This window comes from Seriola lalandi, unplaced genomic scaffold (assembly GCF_002814215.2).
Source record: "Seriola lalandi dorsalis isolate HSWRI2012SDOR001 ecotype SW California unplaced genomic scaffold, Sedor1 jcf7180002054838, whole genome shotgun sequence".
In the NCBI taxonomy this organism is placed as follows: Eukaryota; Metazoa; Chordata; class Actinopteri; order Carangiformes; family Carangidae; genus Seriola; species Seriola lalandi.
In genome coordinates this window covers 300,778-323,054 of record NW_019525391.1, presented here as the reverse complement: position 1 = coordinate 323,054, position 22,277 = coordinate 300,778, and the positions used below count along the sequence as shown (strand labels likewise).

Below are 22,277 nucleotides of genomic sequence, written 5' to 3'. Positions count from 1 at the left end.
AAGATAACAACTGAATAACTGGAGATAAATCTGTACACAGAAAAAAAGCTCATGTTCATGGCAAAAGGAGTGAAGTCATTTTATTTGTTTTTAATATGTATCTACAACAAGGGGGACACAGGCAAAAACGACTGACAACTTGATGAAAATTAAAACAAAACCAAAAGAAAAAAAAAAGAAAAAAAAAAAGAAAAAAAAATACATTTATTATCAATGCAGTTTTCCCACCTTTTTTCCAATAAGCAACATTTTTTTTTATCTAAAGAAACTTTACAATATAAAGAAACATACGAAGAAGGAACCTCTTATTTTACTACACGAGACATTTAGGATCTGAAACTACCCTAACATGAGATACAAAGCAACTCCCCAAGGACAGACTGCCTCATATTCAATACTGCTTTGTCATCAAGAGGAAAAATGAGGAACTGAACAGAAAAATCTTTGCTCCCACTCCCAAAAATTCCTCTCTTAACCCTCCCTACCCCTGAATGTTACAGTATTATACATCAGCACAATAGAAATACAGAAATGATCAACGTTGTGACGGCTTTACTTACAGGACAGAAAGATAGAGAGAAGTTTGACTGCATTTTATACAACAGTATTTCAAAGTACAGGGGAGGAAACGCCTGTTCCCGCACTCTCTCTACCTCGTCTTAGCAACAAATCTGTCCATTATTTTTATTTTTTTTTCCTCTTTTACTTTCCCGAACATTTCTCCCGCCCCATTTTTAAATAGATAAAAAAAATCCTTCATAGTAAAGTCTGTACTCTGGTCCCTGGTGTGTTGGATTGAGAGCCAGTGTCCTGTGTGCTCTGCTTTCGGTTTCAGTTGTGTCAAGAAGGTAAAAGCTGAATAGCAGTGCATCGGAGGCAGACAAAGAAGGGACAAGTTTATTAATGAAAAACTGACCTCTTTTGCTCTGTTCTTGCAAATTCCCTGTTAAAAATGGCAACAAAAAGAACAAACAATAAAATAAAAACCTTGCCACCTCGAACCAACAGTTTCCAAGAACAGAGGCAGAGGACGGAGGCTTTTGGACAAGAATCATGTTTAATTTTAAGAGTTTTCAAGGAAATGTGTGTGTGACAGTGAGTTATCTAAAGGCGTTCACACACACTCGACTACAAAATCTTCCTCCCTCGTCCTCTTATGAACCCTTGACGCTACAGCTCGGACGCACAGTAAAGCCCCACGTTTTGTCTATGATGAGGTGAAATAGCATAATAGTCTATAGCAGCTCCAGTTTCTGTTTCTCATCATTCATATTATTTCTGAGTAAAAGACACACCATCTCTGAACAAATACACACAGTTGCCCGAATCAGCACGTTTCTGATCAACTGTTAAGTTGTGATCTGAAATATCAAAACATGTCAATGATATCAAAATGCATTTTACAGTATTTACAAAAAAATTAAAATCAAAAAGATGGAGAGTTGTACAAAAAAAAAAAAAAAAGAATCAGAGAGGGGTGATGTGTGACTGGGTGTATTGATGCTGGCCCGCTGGAGAGGTGAGAAAAGGGGAAAAGGACGGAGGTCTTTTTCTTCAAGATGAGCACAGGGAGGGAGGCCACTCGTTACAGTCGACGGAGCGACGCCTCACCACTTCCTGTCCTGCTTTTCTCCAACATAAAAACACCAAAGGATCCGATCAGCAGAGAGCCACAAGTCCTTTTACCAGAGGCGACCGTCAAGAGGGAGCACCGCGTGTATGAGAGCAAAATGTCTGCAAGCTCGACTGACTGGTGTGTGAAAGCAAATTTCCATAAAGCACCGACATACATCACAGTGTGTTGAGGACTCATCAGCAAAACAAAAACAATACGAGTGTTCACTACAGGTCAGCAGAGAGACGATAAACGCAGCCTACGCACACGCTGGAGTTGAGCAGTGACCTAAGTGGGCAGCATTAGTGGAAGCAGCATGGGGGTGGGGGTGTCAAAATGGTCGACACCAAGTGATTAACGTCAGCACCTTCAGGGCTCGGATAGAGGGGTCTAATGATGTCAGACGGAGATAAAGAGACGATGCTGAGTGGATCTGCATATTTACATAGTTGCTACTAGTTCTGCAGTTAACAAAAAAACAGGGATAACATTAAAAAAAAAAAAAAAGGTAACAATGATTCATAAGACAAATTAAAAGTACATAAATAAATAGAGCTGTGCATTTCACTGCATGGAAGCTACTAAAACAGGAGCCGCTTCTTCTTCTGGTGGGTTATTGAACAAGACGTTAAAAAATTTAGATCTTTTAAAGAAAGTCGCCAAACCTCTGAGAAAAATACAAAAACAAAAAGGGCCAATCAGTACCATGATGGATCAAATCTTACCTGCAGGGGCAGTGTGCTCACATAGAGCCATGTGTTACACAGCCAATAATTTCTGATCTGTGTGCACATATACTGTCTTCATCATAATAATGTGCCCTTAGAAACAACAGAAATTAGAACCTAATCTTAAAATGATCATACCAATATAATTAATAACAATAATACAATAATAAAAATAGCAATGATACAATACATACACAAAAAATGAAAAAAAAAAAAGTTCACTGATCATCACAACACCTCTGTTAAAAATGTACAGACAGAGAGAACAATGTGTGGGACAAAAGGTCCGACCCTCCACTGAATCCGTCGGGAACAGCAACAAAAAAAAAAAAAAAAAAAAAAAAAAAAAAAAAAAGAAAAGAAAAAATAAATGACGATAAAAATTTTTAAAAAGTCCAAAGTCGTGGTTGAGAAGCTTCCAGGCAGCTGCTAAGAGAGAAACCAACACTGTGTCCTCAGGGGAGGGCTGTGTTATCCAGTCTCCTCTCTCCCTCTTTCTCTCTGTTTGTCCTCCTTCCCTCGCTCATTGTCTAGACCCTGACAGGAAGCCAGGGAGGCCGGGGCCGGAGTCAGAGAGGAGGCTCTTCCTGTGGCTCTGTGACTGCTTCCTATTCAGACCGCCAGCCATCTTGCATGCTCCAGGAGGGCCCGTCTTAATTAGAGTCCCAGCATGCTCAAGGGCCGTCCCGGAAGGCTGTGTGGCCGTAGAGTTCCCGAGTGAGAAGAGGGGGTGGGAAGAGGGGGAGATAGCGGATCCCATATTTGGGTTTAGGGGGCAGAGGGCGTGTGTTTGTGTGTGTGTATGTGTGTGTGTTTGTGTGTGTGTGTGTGAGGAGGGGAGGTGGTCCAATCCGAGGTGAAGGAAGGATTGAATTGAAGAAAAAAAAAAAAATACAGGTGCAGGGGTACAAAAAATAAGGAGGTGGGGGTGGGGAGAATAAACAAAAATACAAAAAAAAAGGAAAAAATAAAATCACACACTCATCGTCATGTTGGGTGAATACTGAAAAGAGAGAGAGGGAAGGGGGAGGAGGGCACAGATGAGTGGATATGTCACTGACAACATTTAAACACCAGAGGGAGCTCAAACCCAGCCCTGCAAAGCTAGAGGAAGCACAGACTTAGGTTCCAGCCATTCTCTAATACACCTGACACAAGTAATCAATACTGCAATAATTCAGATGATAGGGGCGGGGTATCGAACCTCTGTGATGGAATTCATCAGTCAATAAACTGTCAAAAGAGTTGGATAGCTAGATTGTTTATAGAGTATTGTTTGCTTCTTTTTTGACCCAATATTTACCGATTTAAATCACAGTTTTGCCAATTTTGGACTGTTTTACTTGAGCAAAGACCTTGTATGGCCACAAAGTAAGAAACTGAAGAGGTATCTTTTTTTTTTTTTTTTTTTTAAATTGATAGCGAAATTCACTAACATTAGCATTAATATTGAAACATTTCAAACGATACCCAGCCCCAATGCTGATTGGTTGAATCAGGGTATTAGGGCTTGGCTATAATTCTAGCCTGCGCACCCCGTGGCTCTCCAGGCCGAGGGTAAGAGACCATCACAATTTTTACAAAATGCAAGGGAACAGTACCCCCCTCCACCTGTTGTGTTCCTCACGGTAAGGAACTCATATTGTCACATTAATGTTTACTTTTTAAAAGTATCTAAAACAAAAAAAAATCCTCAAGTCCCTTCGTATTTATCTTTAAAAACAACGAGTAAATGAAACAGCCAAGGCATTTGTACTGACAAGTGTATCAACTATCATCACAACACTGATACAGAGGGTGTAGAATGATTTCTAAGTGATTAGTAAGCGGCTACAATGCAAGCAGAATATCAGATCTTCTTTACAGCCCTGTTTTTATTACCATTTTGGACAATGAACAGGCCGTTGTGCGCGTACAAAGTTTTGTATGTCAAATTGACTGTGCTGTGTCCCAAGTAATAAAGTATAAAGACTGTGTTTAAGCAATAATGCTGCACTTGAAACTAGAGGTCTTCACAGGTCTGCTTTGTCCCTTGTAACAGAGATCTGACCTGTCAATCAAATTGGGTTGATCAAAAAAAAAAAGAAAAAGAAAAAAAAAATCTGTCTTAATTGGGTCGTGTTGTGTTGCCATGGGTCTCCTGATCTGAGTAGACCAGCAATCAGTTCTGACCATGTGGTGTGTCATAATCTTCATAAAATGTGTTTTTGGATGCATGACGCAGAGTGTGAGGTGTGAGCTGCGGGAAAAATGAAAAAGTATTGCTGTTTTCCCTTTGACTGTGGTTGCTTGTTGATTACTGGTGCGTCATGACGCTGTTAAGGTCGTGTTCTCTCTCTATTTGGGCCTGTTGGGCTTGGGTAGGTTTTCAAAGAGTCAGTGGCGAATTGGGCACAAGATTTTGGTAAAAATCCTCTACTTCTAACATCTTTTTGACTATTTTACTTCTCATACAGAGTGTTTGATGATTACAGGGTCTAAAAGAAAGACGAGTGAAGAGCATAGTCATAACTACTACTCTCTGATCAAACAATATAATGTGTGACGAACCAATGTAGCTGAAGAACAAAAAAAGAGGGACAAGACACAAACTTCAAATCAGGTGAACCCTCTGCTTGCATTCTTCCACTGGTTTATGTCAAGACGTCAAGGATAACTGTTAAGGGGCGTGAGATGCCATTCACTCGCTCTACTTACACTTTCGCTTTGGAATGGGTTCAAGAAGTTCCCGCCCATTTCACCGTCATCTCTCGGCGTTCCAGGAGGGTTGTTCATGCCCCCCATGTTATTGGGAGAGCTCTGGAGGGAGAGAAGGTAAGAGCAACAAGTTCAAGTGTAGAAAAGTCAAGATTCTAAATAAATGGTTTAATTTACAAAAACACACAAGAACAAAAAAAAAAAAAAAAAAAGTTTAGAGAAAATCAGATTTTTACAAACCTTTGGCAACCCATCCATATCCCCAGACCCTGAGGAAGTGAAGGAGAGAAAATGATCAATTGTTTCTAAGGTAAACAACATAAACTCTTGTTTCATTTGTACACCCCTCAGACAAAGTCTATCAGACACCTGTTAAGGCACACTATGTTTAAACCAACCTAGTGATCCGTTCATGTGGTGTGGCTCCATGGCCCCCATAGCTCCCATTGGCCCGTCAGGCCCAGGTCCCATCGGGAACTGGTCGAAAGGATGTAGAACAGTATGTAAATGATCATGATCCTTTCAGCTCAGAGTGAAGCAGTGATTATTTAACCTATTTTTCTTGGTTCATTTCCATTGCAGTGTGGCAGCATTATGTTTCTCTAATGCTGAATTGTACTGGTGCCCAGTGATGTGGTTAAAAGCCCTATTTGAGCTGGATTAATTTTTGTGGGCAAGGTTGTTTAATTTTAATCATTACACTAACATCCATTATTTTAACCCAGAATCAATCCGCAGTGTCTGAAACTGTTACAAAAGCCTGGAATGTTTAAGCCATTAAATAAAATTAAAGAGCTTTTTTTTTTGTTGTTGAATAACGAAATGAACTTCGATCATATGTGAGACTCACATTGGGTCTGTTGCCTCCCGGTCCAATAGGATTCATCATTGTATAGATGTTTTCACTGGAGTTGGTTGAATCTAAGAAAAAACAGGAGAGAAAAACTTTAGTTATAGGACGATGATGTGAAGAATGAACACTGAGAACACTCTGCTGATGGTGCATGGTGAGAGAGGGGACACATTCATGCTTGTTTAGTGAGGGGAAAAATGGGAGAGACGTGTTTTTAAGACAAGTTGTTAGTGCTGGGGACATAGTTAGGTGACGCACCACCTGGGCTGGGCATGATGGGAGTTCCAGGTGGACCTCCTCCGCCTGGAGGACCCTGGGGAGTAACCAGTGATAGAGGTTAAAATGAGAGACTCATCAGAACATCTTCATCAGTACAATAAAAGCATATTTTCCTCCGGGAAAGCTGCACTGCTTTTGAGAGATTTTAACTCACCACATAGTTTCCTGGAGATGAGGAGGAGTACGCTATCTGCAGAGGGGAAAGAGGAAACAGATAATCAGATCTGAGGGTCAGAGGATGCCAAATTTTGAGGAAAAAAAAGATAAGAGGACCATTTTACAATTTAATAAAATCCAACACCACAGTCCTGCAGTAAATATCACTTCTGTGAAGCTCTTAAATGTTCAGATTGTGTTGGAAACGTTTTATTTTAACTCGGTTGTAAGTTTTTCAGGACATTTATCTGGTAAATATCCCTTTAAAAAGGAAACTGCCATGGAAAAGATGAACCATGCACATAAAGTGCCCCTCTCCAAAACAGACTGATGGACACTTTTTACAATATCTGTGTAACAATCCAACAAATGAATCTTCAAAATCAAAACCCGTCTGACATGGTGTCAACCAAAGCTGTATATTTTAAACATGAAGTCTGAATTTCACTGCTCTACTGTACAGGATTGCACAACCATCGCCTACATGTGTTCATGAGTAAAAGTCAAGAGTCAAAGGTTTCTGACTCACAGAGTTAGCATTAGGTCCTGGCCAAGGCCCTCTTCCTCCAGGACCCCTGAGGGAAAAAAACAGAAAAATTAATGGGAGAGAGAAAACGACAAACAGGGAAAAATGAAAAACAGTGTGAAGAGAAATGAAATATAAATGACTCTTAGAAAACACAGTAAGAGCAGGGTTTCACTTGCTTTAAGACTCCACCAGGTTCATGAGGTGTTTTAACTTACATGTTCATTCCTGGCATGGGACCGCCCATGGAGTTGGGAGGAGGCCTCATGCCTCCGTAATTCTGTAAGAGCGGACATTAAAAACATTGTAAAAACATACTTTTGATTTTCCCCCCATAAGCTTGTTTTCCTTGATTTTGGCGATTCTAGTTCCTGGATTTAGTCTTTTGTGGGACTGACAGCAGCTGCAACACTTAAGACAAACAAATAATCCATCAAACAACAAACAAGCCTGTTCTGGTGAGAGTACTGAAGAAACTACAGTTCAAGAAAAAACACTTTTTAACCTGCAAGAGCAAACACATCTACTTGGACAGTAATTTATACTACATAAGAATAAACCATGTGTTTAATGTGATGACAGTTTAGTGACATTGGTAAAATCAATCTAGTATAATCACCACATCTGTTAATACTTTTATTGTGCCAAAGTGTTTAATCAGATTCTAACTGATGTTTTCTAATTGATGTTCAATAATAAATTTAAGTGTGTGTGTGTGTGTGTGTGTGTGTGTGTGTGTGTGTGTGTGTGTGTGTGTGTGTGTGTGTGTGTACACTAGGCCACAGGTTCATCATACCTGTGGGCCCATGGCCATTCCTCGAGGAGGGTTCATTCTCATTGGTCCACCCATGTTAGGATGTCCTAGAGGGACAGAAACAAAAAGAGGGTCACACCGACTGCGACACACATCACACTCATGTTCTCATGTAAATCCACATATGGTTCGTCTCTTTAAATCAGGAATTAAGACATGCCACAGACAATACTCCATCCTAATCCCATTAGTCGTACCCCTCTGGCCCCTGAAGCTGTAATCTGCAGCTAAAATCACCACAGAGCTCTTCCTGAGCCAGTACTCAGTCCACACAGGACAAGAGAAACATTTTAAACAATCTAATAGTCAAAACAGTCAAAAGTCTAGTGCTTAACTTATTAGTCAGGGTTAGAAAAATAAAGGATTTTAGTAATTAATTATTCACTCAAAGCAATTTGTCAAACAAAAATTTCAAATATTTGGAGCTCTGCAGTTATTCTCTCTTATCTTTATGAAGTCAAGCCCTTGGGTTTTTTTTTATTTTTTAATTTTGTTCTCGCAAACACAAATTTGAATGGCAACCTCTTGGGCTCTGGGAGCGTGCGATGGCCATTCAAGTTTCATTTAAGACTTTTGAAAGTATTTTTAATACCACAGAATACAATTTAAGACACCAATTTAAGACAAGTATGAAAATCTTGAACAAAAATCAGCAGGTGTGATAAGGCCTTGAATTATTCGCCAACTGTATATAACAATAACTCCTAATAACATCTAATTTTATATGTGCTGACACAGACTTAAAAAGTAACTGTTTTGTTGAAAAATTACATAACAGATTCATCAGTAACGAAAATAGTTAGTGGTTACAGCCCTAATAGAGGTGTACTCTATTACAAACATTTTATTCACTATACAAAAAAAAACATATTTCCTGATGAGGCACCCTATCTCAGGCCTGTGACTGCAACATCTGTCCCAGTTGTACCTTGCGGTCTTGTCGGGTCCAAACTGTTTGGCAGGAGAGGCTGAGATCCAGGGATTCCCCCAGGAGGCTGAGGAAAGACCAGACATGGAAACTGATTACATTTCTGGCACATTCTTGGCAACACAAAAACTCTGTGAGCGGTCAAAATCAACATAGAAGTTAGTGAGCAATGTCAAAATCCCGTTCAGTACCTGATTTGGCATTCGGAGTGCGGGGCGCGGTCCACCTGGATACCGCGGTGACATGAAAGGCTGCAAAGAGAAATGGAGGAAGAAGTAGGAAAAAAAGGGTGGTTGAGGGTGGGGGTATGTGGGGAGAAGAGGGACAGAGAGAAAACGACATTTTCATTATTAATAAATCCGAGAGCACTCAGACAGGGGGTAGCACCGAGGACACACAGATGGACACAGTGTGGTGGGAGAATGGAGGATGACAGTGAACAGTCGCAAACTCATCACATCAGCCTGAAAACATAAAAAATACACCTAAGTGAGAACCTGTGTCTTATGATTTTTAACAGTGCCTACTCAAACACAACAATATGCACTCAAAGCATACATTTGTAGGTGTGCAGGTCAACGTGTGTGTGTGTGTGTGTGTGTGTGTGTGTGTGTGTGTGTGTGTGTATATAAAGACCGCGCTCACACAGGTCCCTGCCTGCTGTCACTGTAGTGTAAGCTGATTCTGCTTGTGGTCTGCCTGGCGTAGTTAGAGACACCTCAGGCCAACAACACCGTTCAAAAACCTTAGAGGAAGCATGTCCACACTCTCTCGCACACAAGACGGAAACGAGAAACCACAAGAATTAATAGCCGTGGCTGCCAAAGGCCAGCTTTACCTCCACTGTGGCATCTGTAGCTACTGTTCTGAATAGGTGTTGAAACAGCCGCTGACTGAGGATGAAAGTTGTTTAAGGCTTAATACGCTGAATAAGCTTTTAGGTGGTTGGCAGCTAGAGAAACCCAAAACTCTGATTGTCCTATATGTGTGTTGAGTGCATGTACGTATGTGTGCCCATGTGTTTTTGTATGTATATGTGACGTGTCAGTAGTGCCTGTCCCCTGTTTTATTAATAAGGTGCTAGAACAAGTAAGCAAAGGGGAGGGGAGTGTGCACTGTGCATGCGTGTGTGTGTGTGTGTGTGTGTGTGTGTTAAGAGTGGAGGAGCAGATAAGTGTGCAACCCCCCACATGCTGCTCCGGGGGAGGGGCAAGGAGTGAATTATTCATCCCACACGGGGACAGACGATTGTGGGCCTTGCAGAGGAGCAGGCCCTGCTGCCTCTGGATGCTCCGCTTTTATAACAGAGCTGGCAACTGGAGGGGCTGACATCTACAGGGAATTAGCCAGAACAAAACTAGATCTAACGGGGCTCGAGGGTAAGAGGAGAAGAAGAAGTAGAGAGTGTGCGAACAGTGAATGGAAAGAAAAAGAGCTTGTGTGTGGGCGAGGGGGTATGGGGGGATTTGGAGGGAAGGAAAGAGATAGGGGGTGTTTGAGAGAAAGTGTTTGCATCTTACCTGGCCATGGGGTCCCATCATGGGGTTGCTGGGGTTGTGTGGGGGGGGCTGTGCGTGGGGGGACTGCTGAGAGCCGGGTGGTCCCTTTAAGAAAGAAGAGCGATATCAGAGAGGAGAGGGGCCAAAAGGGGGGTTTACACCTGAAGGAATTACCCGATCAAAATTATAAGAAAGAGGAGGACGAGAAGGGGGAGTGAGTGGGGAGTTTTTAGGCTGAGGAGGAAGAAGAGGGCAGATTCTTTAAAAAATCTGACGTTTGTTTCACAAAAAACAGAGAATTAAAAGCCATAGCCCAAAAGGAAAACAGTTTTCATTCGCCTTTAGGTCCAAACAAGCTCACAGAAAATCAGTGTTAAGCATTATTATTTTGCCGGATGTGCTTAACATGTGTGGCTGCACCGGAAGAGATGATCCGCGGGACCCCTCGGGTCAAAGGATTACATACAGTTTTCCTCTTAACCACATGGGGGCAGTGTTGCCAAAGGCTCGCTCTCAGGCAGCAGCAGGACAGGCACTAGTGGCAACTTCAAACCAGAAAGAATGACACTGACAAAAACACAGAAAAGTTGGAAGTTCTCCCTGCGTATTGTAAACCTACTTCAGCATGACTCCGTATCCCTGTACACAAAGAGAGCAACCCCCCAGCTTCTCCACACACTGCTGTGTTATTGCTGACATTTCACCCCAAGACAAGAGGTTAACGACCCCTAATAAATAACTCATTATGCCACAGTCTCTCTTCCGCTCTATCGCTGTCGGTGTCTTCATCTCTCCACCCCCCCTTTTTGCAATTGTGTGAAGAAGACAAAAAGCTGGCCAATTCACAAACAGCAGATGGAATTTTCCATGTGTCCCTCGCAGGCATCCGGACACACACAAAGAACACACAAACAACACACATATGGATTACCTCAGTGAGTCTGCGGGTATTATCTGTACCTATAGTTGGCCCATTAAAGCACGTTTTTGGGTCAGGAAGTGCAAACCATATTGAGATTTGTCCATTTAGCTCAACAGGTTTCAATAAATAATTCCTGTGTTGTTCCATTGCAAGTGTTAGGGTAAAATAATGACGTAAAAAAAAAAAAGAAGAAGGTTTCAAAGTACAAGCATCTGCATCTTGTCAGAAGTCTGAAATGGCACCAGTCACAAACATATAAACACTGGAAATGTAAGTTGGGGTGGGTACTGAAATCATGTGTTTCTGTAGCGCTGAGTATTGAAACTTTGCTGTAACCAAACATTGAATCAAATATCTAGTCAGACTCATGTTTATTTTCATTATTGATTAATCACCATGTTTATAAAATGTCAGAAAATAGTGAGAGCTCAAGGTGATATACTTAGATAGCTTGATTTATCCGAGCAACAGTTCAAAACCTAAAGATGTTCAGTTTACTATTATGTGACAAAGAGTTGCTTCAATTGCTGATATTTGGAGGGAAACGGTCAGGACTGAAACTCAGTGTCATACCCCTGTATCAAAAACATTTCTAATGAGTCCCTAACTATGAGCATGAGCAATATCTGCAGAAAACAACCAAAGCTTTCCGTTACAATAAGGTCCCTTGAACGCAACACATACACAAACACACATGCACACACACAAACACTCGCCCAATCTCACTCCCCCACCAATGTTATAAATAGTACTTCCATGCGTCTCGCCTCACCCCCCCCCTTCCCCTAGCTTATTCATAGTCGTACTCTCACTAGTACAACCACCACCACTGCTACCACCCCACCCCCACCCCCCTTCTCCCAGCACATTGCCTCACTCCCAGCAAGCAAACAACCAAGTGGTAGGTAGCCACAGAGACAAACACTGGGCCACAATTCTTGTGGCACTGATCTTTCACATTTCCCCTCTCCTCCCTCCTCTCACCCCTTCTTCATCCTTCCCCTTCTCTATCGTGTCACTTGCTTCTTCTCTCTTACTCTTCTCCACCACCTTATCGTGCCTCCTGCCAAATGCCAGTGCTGTCCATCACACCACTGCCTCACAGAGAACATGTGTGTGTGTGTGTGTGTGCGCTTTTGTTTGTGGTTGTGTGCACATATGCCTGCATGTCTTTATGTATGTAGCTGTATGTGTGTGTGTGTGTGTGTGTGTGTGTGTGTGTTTCATTCTCTTCACTGTACAGACAGCCATTTCCCACACTAAAACCTTTCCCTTCACAGAGCCGGGACAGGTCAGAGACAGAGACGGGGATGGAGATGGAGGAGTGGAGAAGAGGATGAATACGGCAGGGTTGAATCACAAATCGGTTGAACGGCAGCCCGGAGAGAGCAGATGAGTGAACGGTGTGAGCTTCAGAGGCTGTGGTGGGTGTAAATATCAAGAGAGGAATAAACGGTTTTTGGAAAAATGTGGGGGGAAAAAGGAAAAACAAATGGGAGAGTTGGAGACCCAAACTGTAACTGTGGTGTCATCTGATCAAACTACATTATTGATTTTAGACTGAAGGATTTAATTAGTATAGCCAGACTTACACTGGGGTTTTTTAAAATACTAAAAGTCTCATAACAACAGATCAGCCAATAACTGACATTTTGTGGTAAAGATATATCTGACTACAGTTGAACAATAAACTTGTTTTATTAGGATTATAACTATTATATAATATAGAAAACAGTAATAAAGATAAATATACTACTTAAACACAAAACAAACTCTAACAAGCTTAAACTGAGAAACCTATATATAAATATACATATAATACATCTACTGCTGCAGTTTACTCCTAAGCATATTTTTAGTATACCTGCTAACTTACAGAACATACACATACCTGGTATCTGTAGTAGTGGCCTCCTGATGGTTATCAGGTAGACAAATTCTAAAGGCCAAAATTGTTTTTAAAACATGACTGGATTCAAAATTATACAGTATTTTGAGATACAAGACACCATTCTCCCAGTGCTGGAGATGGAAATCAAAGAATATGCAAATGTTGCCTAAAATTTAGATCATCTAAATCTAAACGCATGAATTTGACAGAAAAAGGATTTAAAAAAAAAGGGTGGGTTTGAAGGTGATGGAGAGATGGAGGTGTGAACAAGACAGTGGCAGAGGGGGTGGGTCATACCTGGAAGAAGCCTGGGGGCATGGGACCACCTGGCATGGCGTCGTTGGGGGGCATGTTGCCCATCACTGGGCTGGGCGCTGCTGCTGCGCTCTGAAACGCACAAAGACAGTGATTAAATATGCTGTTTTGTGTTTCTGTGTGCCACTGCTCTACAGTAACATTTCTACACATGATGCACTGGCCACCGAGTTACTACAGGGGGCAGTGTCTGCACCTGCAATCACAGCAAACTCTCACCCCCCCTCCCATCTCAAGTTTAATGGTTAATTCAGCAAAGTGTCTTCTATTACAACCTTTAAACTGTTCCCTCATCTCTGCGTTAGAGAGAGAACAGCATTAACCACCTCATCTCTTTCTGTGGACAAGGACTGAAGTGAAGAGGGATGGTTCAGGGAGAGCTACCACCAAAATATTATGCTGATGTTCCTCTCTCTCAAAGCCCATGACTGTATATCGAGGGGAAGTGTTTTTATCATTCTATACTGAGCTTTTCTTTCTGGATCACAGCTAGTTAGTTAGTTAGTGTGTAAGGTAATGAATGATATGATTATTATCTGTATGCATTTTTACATTTTGGTTTACTTCAGTAAAACCACACTGTGGTGCTCTGTTTTATTATATGATAAAATCTGACAAGATAAAAAAGCTTCAACCTCTTGGATATCCGTTTTTCCAAAGTTCTTCCCATGTACTAATCAATGCAACAGTGATATCTTGCATTGACTGTGGCAGCACGGTAACATATCTCAATCATTGGCTGATTTGGAAGATACCATATACACTGGAGTTGCTAGTGTATTAAGAACAGCTAGGTACATACAAATACAACAGACATGCAAATAATCAATCAAACCTTTATGAAACTTCAAATTGTTTTTATTCACAACATCAGAGGTGTTTTTCAGCTCTATAGTTAGTCTGGAGGTGATGTTGGATTGAACTACAATATATTTGAAAGGTGCCTCACTTAAGTGTAAAATGACAAGCCGCTGTGTAAGCTTTGCATATTTGTACAGTAACTTTACACATTTCCACCTTACATTAAAGCTGTGTTCACTAATGGTCATTTTGTTAATGTCAGAGTTTTACATGTTTTGTTACATTTAATGTACAAGTTTAACAGAAAAATATTTATTTTAATTTCAACTTGGAATTTCTCACACATTTCTCTGTTTTGAAAGTATATCATGATGAAAGAATTTATATCAAAAGGTCAGAACTTGTCTGCAAGTAGAGGAATACTTTTACATTTTCTTGCCCAATACTGGCTATATTTGAATAAAAAGGTTTTAGTTTAAAACAGGTTGACATTCAACATAGATACAACATATACTTTACTGATGGTAAAATTACTCTGGAAATGTATCAATTACAATTGAGTGTCTTTAAGTATTTAAATATATTTACACTGCTTATAAATAGTATCAGGTCATCAGCGAATAAGTTGAGTTGTACAGTTTCTTAATCATTACATGCTGTTTTAAGAAAGCTAGAGAGCAAATATTATTTGAAAGCAAGTGACACATAACTCTTAACCCTGCTGTGTGTTAGAAGAAGGTCTATTGAGACCTGATGCTAATTTCTTTTGCTCAACTACTGTATAACCAATAACTGTCTAATCTAACTGTCAAAGTAAACAAAACAAATATTTTACATTATGACTACATAAGCACATCCTACGAGAAAGAAAATATTTTATTATGAATTCATAATAATATATGTATTACATGATATACAGTAAAACTGTGTTGAGTCAAGTTGTTCTTTGCATTGATTCCAATAAAATCCATGGGAGGTGTGAGCTTCAGTATCATATTATCAACAAATTTAGTGCGTATATACAGGTTTTTTTTAAACGCAGGTAAACCCACTAAAAAAGGCAACTGACTCCTTTCACTTTGCCAGTAGACAAGTGTGCTTTTCTGTTCAGACTGAGAGTGAGCTGCTAGCCACTGCACAGACTAGTAAAATAGATCTGTTATGTCTCATCCATGGATTGGCATCTTTAAAACAAGTTGTCTTTGGGTTTGTATTTTTTTATATGCACAGGCACATAGTTCTCCAATACCTTCTCTTTTCATCTTTTCACATTGCCCTTCATGACCACCTTTGTTAACTCTGCCAAGGTGGTCATGTTTTCTCCAATGTCTGTCTGTTTGTTTGTTTGTTTGTTTGTCAGCAAGATTACGCAAAACTGAGCCGACTTGCACCTAACTCGGTGGAGGTATTGGGCATGAGCCAGGAGAGAACCCATTAAATTTTTGGGCCAATCCAGATAATTTACTATGAATGTGGATTTTTTTCACTGAAATCTGGTGTATCTTGTAGGACATCGGCCTTGGATGAGGCCTGCGATCTCTGAGTGTGCTTCTAGTTAATAAGTATTAGATGTTGTTAAAATTCTGGAGAGCTGAAGATGTTTAAAAGCAAAAAAACAAGTATCACTTAAACCTGATGAGAGCAGCTGCCTAACTGACACTAATCATATTACCACATGCAACAACAACACTACCGTTTCCAATCCCCTTTACGTCAGTCAAACAATATAAAAGAATAAAACTAGAATCTAGGATAGAAGAGGGGGGAGAATGATTCAGCCCGGGAGTTAAATATGATATAACTGTATTCTTGTCAACACACATAGACGGAGACGCATGTTCAGAGTGCTTACATAAGCACGCCGGAACAAACGCACACACAATCACATGAATTCACGCACGCACGCACGCGCGCGCACACACACACACACACACACACACACACACACACACACACACAAACACACACACAACTCACAAAGAGTTGCATCACAGGCTCATAAAGTGAAGCCCTTCAGTACAGAGAGGCAGACAGGGGAGAACCACAGGCTACAGGACCAGAACAGGGAGGGGGTTTAAGACCCAGGGGAGGGAGTAGCTCTCAAACACACACAGACGCATCCACCGTTCAACCAGCACACACACACCTAACGAACGCACTGCATCCATGTGACATATACTGTATGCTTGGACAACAACGCATACTACCAATTACACGCATGTACACAAAAACACTCGCTGCCCTTCTTCTCCTGACTATCTGAAACCAACACACAGAAAAACTAAAAAAAGAAAAAAAAAAGAAAGAAAAAAAATTGCACACTTACACAATGACACACACACACACCTCCCCCCATCTTTATGCTAATTCTGCTAGTGAACATGAGCAGGCCACTGAGTCCCTGGGGAAGAAGCTGGGTCGGCTGCCTCTTTCTCTCCTCCATCCTCCCTCCCTCCCTCCCTCTCATCCATCTCCCTCACTCTCTTCTTCACACTTTTCTCTCCATCTTTTCTCCTCTCCGTGACCCCCCTCACTTATTTTTCCCAGCACTGGTGCACACACAAATACACATGCATACATATCTATACACTCACACATAAACCTTCTCTGTGCCCCAACCCCTGTAACCCCCCACCACCACCACCACCACCCCAGTAGGGTGTCAGCAGCTTGCAGAAGCTGTTGCTATGGAGACAGGTCCTATCTGCACTCTGTCCCCCTGGCATCCCCCGCTCCAGGAGCGCAGAGAGAGAGAGAGAGAGAGAGAGAGAGAGAGAGAAAGAGAGAGAGAATAAGATGTAGGGGAGAGAGAGAAAGAGAGAGAGAGATAGAGAGAGAGGGGGGGGGCACAAGAGCGAGATAGAGGAGTGAGTGAGTTAGAAGATATAAGAGTGAGGCAGAAGAGGGAAAAAAAGATGATAGGGGAGAAAAACAAAGAAATTAATGTTACAAGGAGAGAGATTCTGTTCACAATCAATCACCTGGTCTTATTATTGTTCGAGACTATTAATGACCAACAATGTGCTCATGAATTCTCCAGTTTGCTGACTGAAATTGAATGCAAACTAAAAGCACACAGTGGGTGCAGTTGCCACCAGCAAAGCGTAAGGTAGATTTAGTATGCAGTCGGTCTTTATTAAAACCATCTGGCCTGGGGAAATACAAAAGGATCCAACAGTGCTTTTTTAGTTTTTGTAGTGGCACCCACAGTACTGCCTATACCTACCTTTCAATTTCAACTCCAGGCTCAGAAATGTAGCAGACTGTCAGACTGCCTCATTGAATCAGAATAACTTCATTGGCCAAGAAAGTAAATCTACAGGAATTTGTTTTCTTGATATTGGTGCAGGTAAACAATGCCCGCTAATGCAGACAGGGGAAGAAAAAGTGTACCTTTATGCAAAGAAACAAGTTCAAGAAGACAGCACAACCCAGAGACATTAATGCTGTACTAATTAGTTGATATAATGAACATAGAGTTTTGTAGTCGAGTTGAATTATTCATTTTCAGGCTGAATGTATGGAAAAGTCTACAAATGAAGGAGTGTGCAAAGGAAGCGCTGGGTAGCAGCACAACTTGAAAGGGCTTTAATGCCTGACATGCAGCAGAAAGGAGAAGAATACATTTCTTTCATTGAGACTGGCTGAAAGTTCAACAAAACCCACAGGACACATTTTCAAATGTCTGGGAATATTTACACTGTTTAAACTGTAAACTATATTTTAATGGCCTTTCCTCAGCTGCGCTGCACAAACATGGCGTCAAAGCATCCCAGAGCCATGTCTGCACAAAAGTAATATTAGGTAAGTTTTTATGTCATCAATAATAGAGTACCTGAACTGTAGCTCATCCCTGTAGCTTTGATGGTTCTGGATGGAGAACTGTTAACCTTGGCTTTTTTTTGTTACAACATAATATAACATCAGTCATCATGTCAGTCTCATCATTCAGGATCGAGACACTAGTTCGTTATATTAAGAAAATGTACAACTGTGCTGATTTAAAAGCTCAAACTGCTCAAAATAAATTGGCTTCATGTACATGAACTAGATTTAATATAGTTAAAATAAAGAGTTGCTGTCACTCTAATCTGTGCAGATGGAGGTCGTAGCAGAGGCAGTTCTATAAAAATCCATCAGAAATTTTATATATTATCAACACACAACATGTTTAATTCTAGCAAAAATATACATAAAGACATTAAGTAAATGTTTGTGTTGTTCTCCCTTTTGCTTGTCTAAATAAAGCTACACTGGATAATTTTATGACAAATGCACTCAGCAGTTGAAGACAGAGTCTACCAGTTCCTCTTTTTATAATGACACATCAGACTAAAGCATTAATTGGGCGCCCTGGTGGCCTCGCGGTCTAAGAAACAGAAGAGAAACCACATCATCTGAATTCTGCTCAAGACCTTTGTTGCATGTCATTCCACTTTCTCCCCTCACGTTTCCTGCTTCTCTCTCGACTGCGCACTTTAAAATAAAGGCAAAAATGGGCCTCCTGGTAGACTGGTTGTTTTACTGTGATTGTGGTGTCTCCACTTTGATTCTGGCTGAGGACTTTTGTCCCATGTCACCTCTTAGCTATGCACACTTTACTACAATACTTTAAAAAAAGAAACCCACTAAAAGCACAAAAGCATTAATCATTACATTTGTTAATTAATCAACTATATTCAGCTTGGATGCAGCAGAACAAAGTCCACCAAATAAAATGTTTCTGTATTTCCTGGAACTGAAATGACAAGTTGATTTATCAATTGGTCAATTGAAAGAAAATTAATCTTCAACAGTTTTGATAACTGATTTATCACTGAAGTTATTTTTCAAAGCAAACCTGCAATAAAAAAAATCACTGATGCCAACTGCTCAATTGTGGACAACTGCTGCTCGTCTTTTCCTTATACAATATAAAACCTAATATCTTCTGGTTAGGGACTGTCTGTCACTGTTTACTGACATTTTATAGAGAAAATGATTAATCAAGAATAGGAAATATGCGGATTAATTGCGGAAATAAATCATTAGTTGCATGCAGTTGCTAACATGATATCTGGTTCTGGTCTGTGGGAGGCAGGTTTATATCTCACTTCTGGCTGAAAAGCTGCAGACATGCAGCATAAACCTTGATTCCTGTGGTAAATATTCACTCTCAGCCTCAATCTAGACACTCCGTGTAAGTCCCGTGTAATAAACCTCATCCACCTCTCCGTGGCACTACGATGGCGTGTTTGTGGCAAAATATTTTAAACTCACTGACGCCTTCATCCACAGTTGTGGCTCCCCGTGAGGACACCCTGCTGTGCTCGCAATTCCTCCTCAGTACAAGCCCACGATGTTTATGAATAATCTATCAGAGAACAAAAGACTAATGATGTGATTGGCTGGTACAGTACAGTATGTAGATGGGCTATACAGAAAAACATTGATCCCTCCCTCTCCATTTCCCTCTTCCTCTCGCTCACCCATAGGACCTACCGGACAGATCAATAGTGCTCAACACATTATTGACCTCTGCCTGATACCTTTCACAGGGCTAAAGACAGAGACATAAACACTGGATGGAGAGAGGAGAGGAGTACAACAAGACAGCGAAAGTATCTGTGTGTGTGTCTGTATTTATGTGTGTCCCTGCCTGGAGAGGGGACTAATCTACATTCTGGTTCACACTGATATGTACCTCATCACTGTCTCCTTGACCTGCTGTCCTTAGCGCACAGAGAGAGGGAGGGAAAGAGGAGGAGGGAGGGGGGGTGAAGGAGTGAGGATGGGAGAGAGTGAGAGTGTGGAGACGGGAGGAAAAATAGCTGACTGTGGTGATCTGGCTAATTTATCAGCCCAGTCAAAACAGTGTGTTTCGCTCTGAAGCAACAGGATACGGCTGCTACTCTCACCGTCACGTCTGACAAACAAATGCACACACACAAGCGCACGCACGCACGCACGCACACACGCACACACTCTCTCTCTCTCTCTCTCTCTCTCTCTCTCTCTCTCTCACTCTCTCACTCTCTCTCTCTCTGAAACCCCAGCTGGTCCTCAAAACTGGCACGGCACGCGCACCAAACACACGCTTCCCCAAAAGCTGCTGCCAAGGTAGCGGTACTGAACCAGACAGGCGGACTCGTGCACACACAAACACACACACATGCGCACACGCCGGATGACAGCACTAATACATGCTGCAGACACAACATCCACTTAGCCAACACTCCAGAGAGAAGGCAGCGAGGCCGAAAGACAAGAATATGAGGAGAATGAGAACAACTGTGAACCTGAATATAGCTTTGACTCAAGAAGATGGATGTTTCATTTATTCTCCTTACTGCAAACTACCATATAATAATTTATTTTCCACTCATGAAAAAAACTTCTTCCTTCCTCTTGACCTGCTTCAATCCGGGGGTCAGGACTTCAAAACAGCACCCTTCAGCTGATTTACAGTCAGTCTATTGCTCACTTCATCATAGCAGCCACTTACACAAGCTTGAACCTGCTTCCTTAAATTCAGGAATATTGTCTCTAACGGCCAGAACACAGTACTGCCTCAGCTTTAAATGAGGGGGATAAAGCTGCATCCAAACCTAATGTATGGAAAGTTCCCCTAGAGCCACGGAAGATATTACACAACTGCTGTCACAGTCTAATTCTCCTATGGAGGGTAAACTGAACTTTATGTGTAAAAATAAGTCAAGTGCATCTTTAAAAATGACTTAAAATATAGATCACTTCAATGTAAATAAACCTAGGCAAAGTTCTCTCTCATGTTTCTTTTGTATTCTACTCTCAAACTGAAGTCATAAAACATTTTGTGACATTGTTAGGAAAAGTGCTATATAAATAAAGTTTATTATTATTATGTAATAAGACTCAAAATACCTGTGAGTAGTTTGGATCAGTATACACTGACCTGCGTAATTTTAATTTACATCCCCAAAGTATTTCACACAGTTAAATCTACTGTTGTCTGTTCTACAACAGTTTAACATTTCCTCCCAACTAACAAAATTAAAATAATAATATTAATGATTATTAAAAAAAAGACAAACTTCTGCCTCATCTGGTGTAACACTTCTGCCTGTGCAACACATGTACTGCAGTTTTTTCCAAACTTTATCACGTAGCTAATTACCAAGTTTAATGGAGCTCTCTCCACTTTTTCCATTACACTGATCCTTCTGGTGGCAGAGAAGAGGCAAAACAGAGGTTAAAGCAGAATTCATGCAACTGTCTTTGGGCAGATTAGGTGAGTTACTTTTGATTCAATTGCAATTATGATTGTTTAAAGGTAATGTGAGGGGAAAAAAAACACACCGTTTAAAACAATGGCTGATAGCGTCGACAGGTATATGCATCCGTGAGCTGGTTTTAATGGATTTTTTAAGATCTTTTCTTTTTAACTGACAACTGGTGAGTAAAGAAAACTGAAGTGTAACCGATATGTGCTAACTGTAACTAATACGTCTATGGGTTTAAATACTTCATGAATATTTAAGGAAACGAGAAAAACTGAAATTACACCAGTGTCATTCTCCAAAGGCATCAGAAAGCATTGAAAACCCCCCAAAATGTACACTAAGAAATAGTGTCTCCAGGGTTTTATAATGGTGTTTGCACTTTGAAAAAGGTGAATTTAGAAAAGCAAATTAAATCTTTAATTACACAAAAGACAATATATTGCATTATGACATTTGCATAACTCTAATAAAACTAACCAAGGGTGATTTTAGAGGAAATATGAAGTTCAAATAAATGTTACAACCATTACATTACTAAAATAATAGTAATAATAGATCTTTTATTTTCCCCAAATTTTCCAGACATAAAGCTGTTGTATGGCTTTACACAGACACAGGCACACAGACACACAGACACACAAACACACAGTTATGTGATTTCAAATAAAAAGAGAATTATATCTATCATCAATTTCCCTCCCTCTCCCTCTCTGTTTTGACATTTGCTCACTCAGCTCAATTTTCAAATACCTCAACTGTCTCTTGGTTGTGTCTTCTCGGCACTACTAGGCATTGTGGGTAAACAGCTAGATTAGCCATCAATCTTCTCTTGGGAATAGAGGTAGTATTGGTGGTGGTGGTGGCGCTGGGGGGTGGGGGGTGGAGGGCGTGGGGTCAGAGTGAGGAAAAAGGAGGAGGAGAGGAGGAGAGTTGGGAGAGAGGGAGTGAGCGATAAGGCGAGTGAGACGAGAGAGATGAGAGGGGGCGGACTGGTGTGTTGGGTGAAGGAGAG

General features: G+C 40.9%; 1 protein-coding gene across 2 annotated transcripts in view; it reads right to left on the bottom strand.

The window, feature by feature from the left end:
• Positions 1–54: 54 nt before the first annotated feature.
• LOC111670164 (single-stranded DNA-binding protein 3) overlaps positions 55–22,277 on the bottom strand; it is a 40,248-nt gene continuing 18,025 nt past the window's right edge. Inside the window, exons 5-18 of one of the 2 annotated variants that reach the window (XM_087179434.1) lie at positions 13,206–13,295; positions 10,117–10,200; positions 8,788–8,847; positions 8,597–8,663; positions 7,651–7,715; positions 7,073–7,134; positions 6,858–6,903; positions 6,327–6,362; positions 6,152–6,206; positions 5,891–5,961; positions 5,439–5,517; positions 5,281–5,309; positions 5,041–5,142; positions 55–3,037 (exon numbers count right to left, since the gene is read on the bottom strand). In XM_087179434.1, the coding sequence (XP_087035560.1) occupies positions 2,867–3,037; positions 5,041–5,142; positions 5,281–5,309; positions 5,439–5,517; positions 5,891–5,961; positions 6,152–6,206; positions 6,327–6,362; positions 6,858–6,903; positions 7,073–7,134; positions 7,651–7,715; positions 8,597–8,663; positions 8,788–8,847; positions 10,117–10,200; positions 13,206–13,295 (1,017 nt within the window). In that variant the 3' untranslated portion in view covers positions 55–2,866. Of the gene's footprint in view, positions 3,038–3,098; positions 3,347–5,040; positions 5,143–5,280; positions 5,310–5,438; positions 5,518–5,890; positions 5,962–6,151; positions 6,207–6,326; positions 6,363–6,857; positions 6,904–7,072; positions 7,135–7,650; positions 7,716–8,596; positions 8,664–8,787; positions 8,848–10,116; positions 10,201–13,205; positions 13,296–22,277 lie in introns of those variants that run through there. The other variant, XM_023426772.2, reaches the window with a different exon arrangement.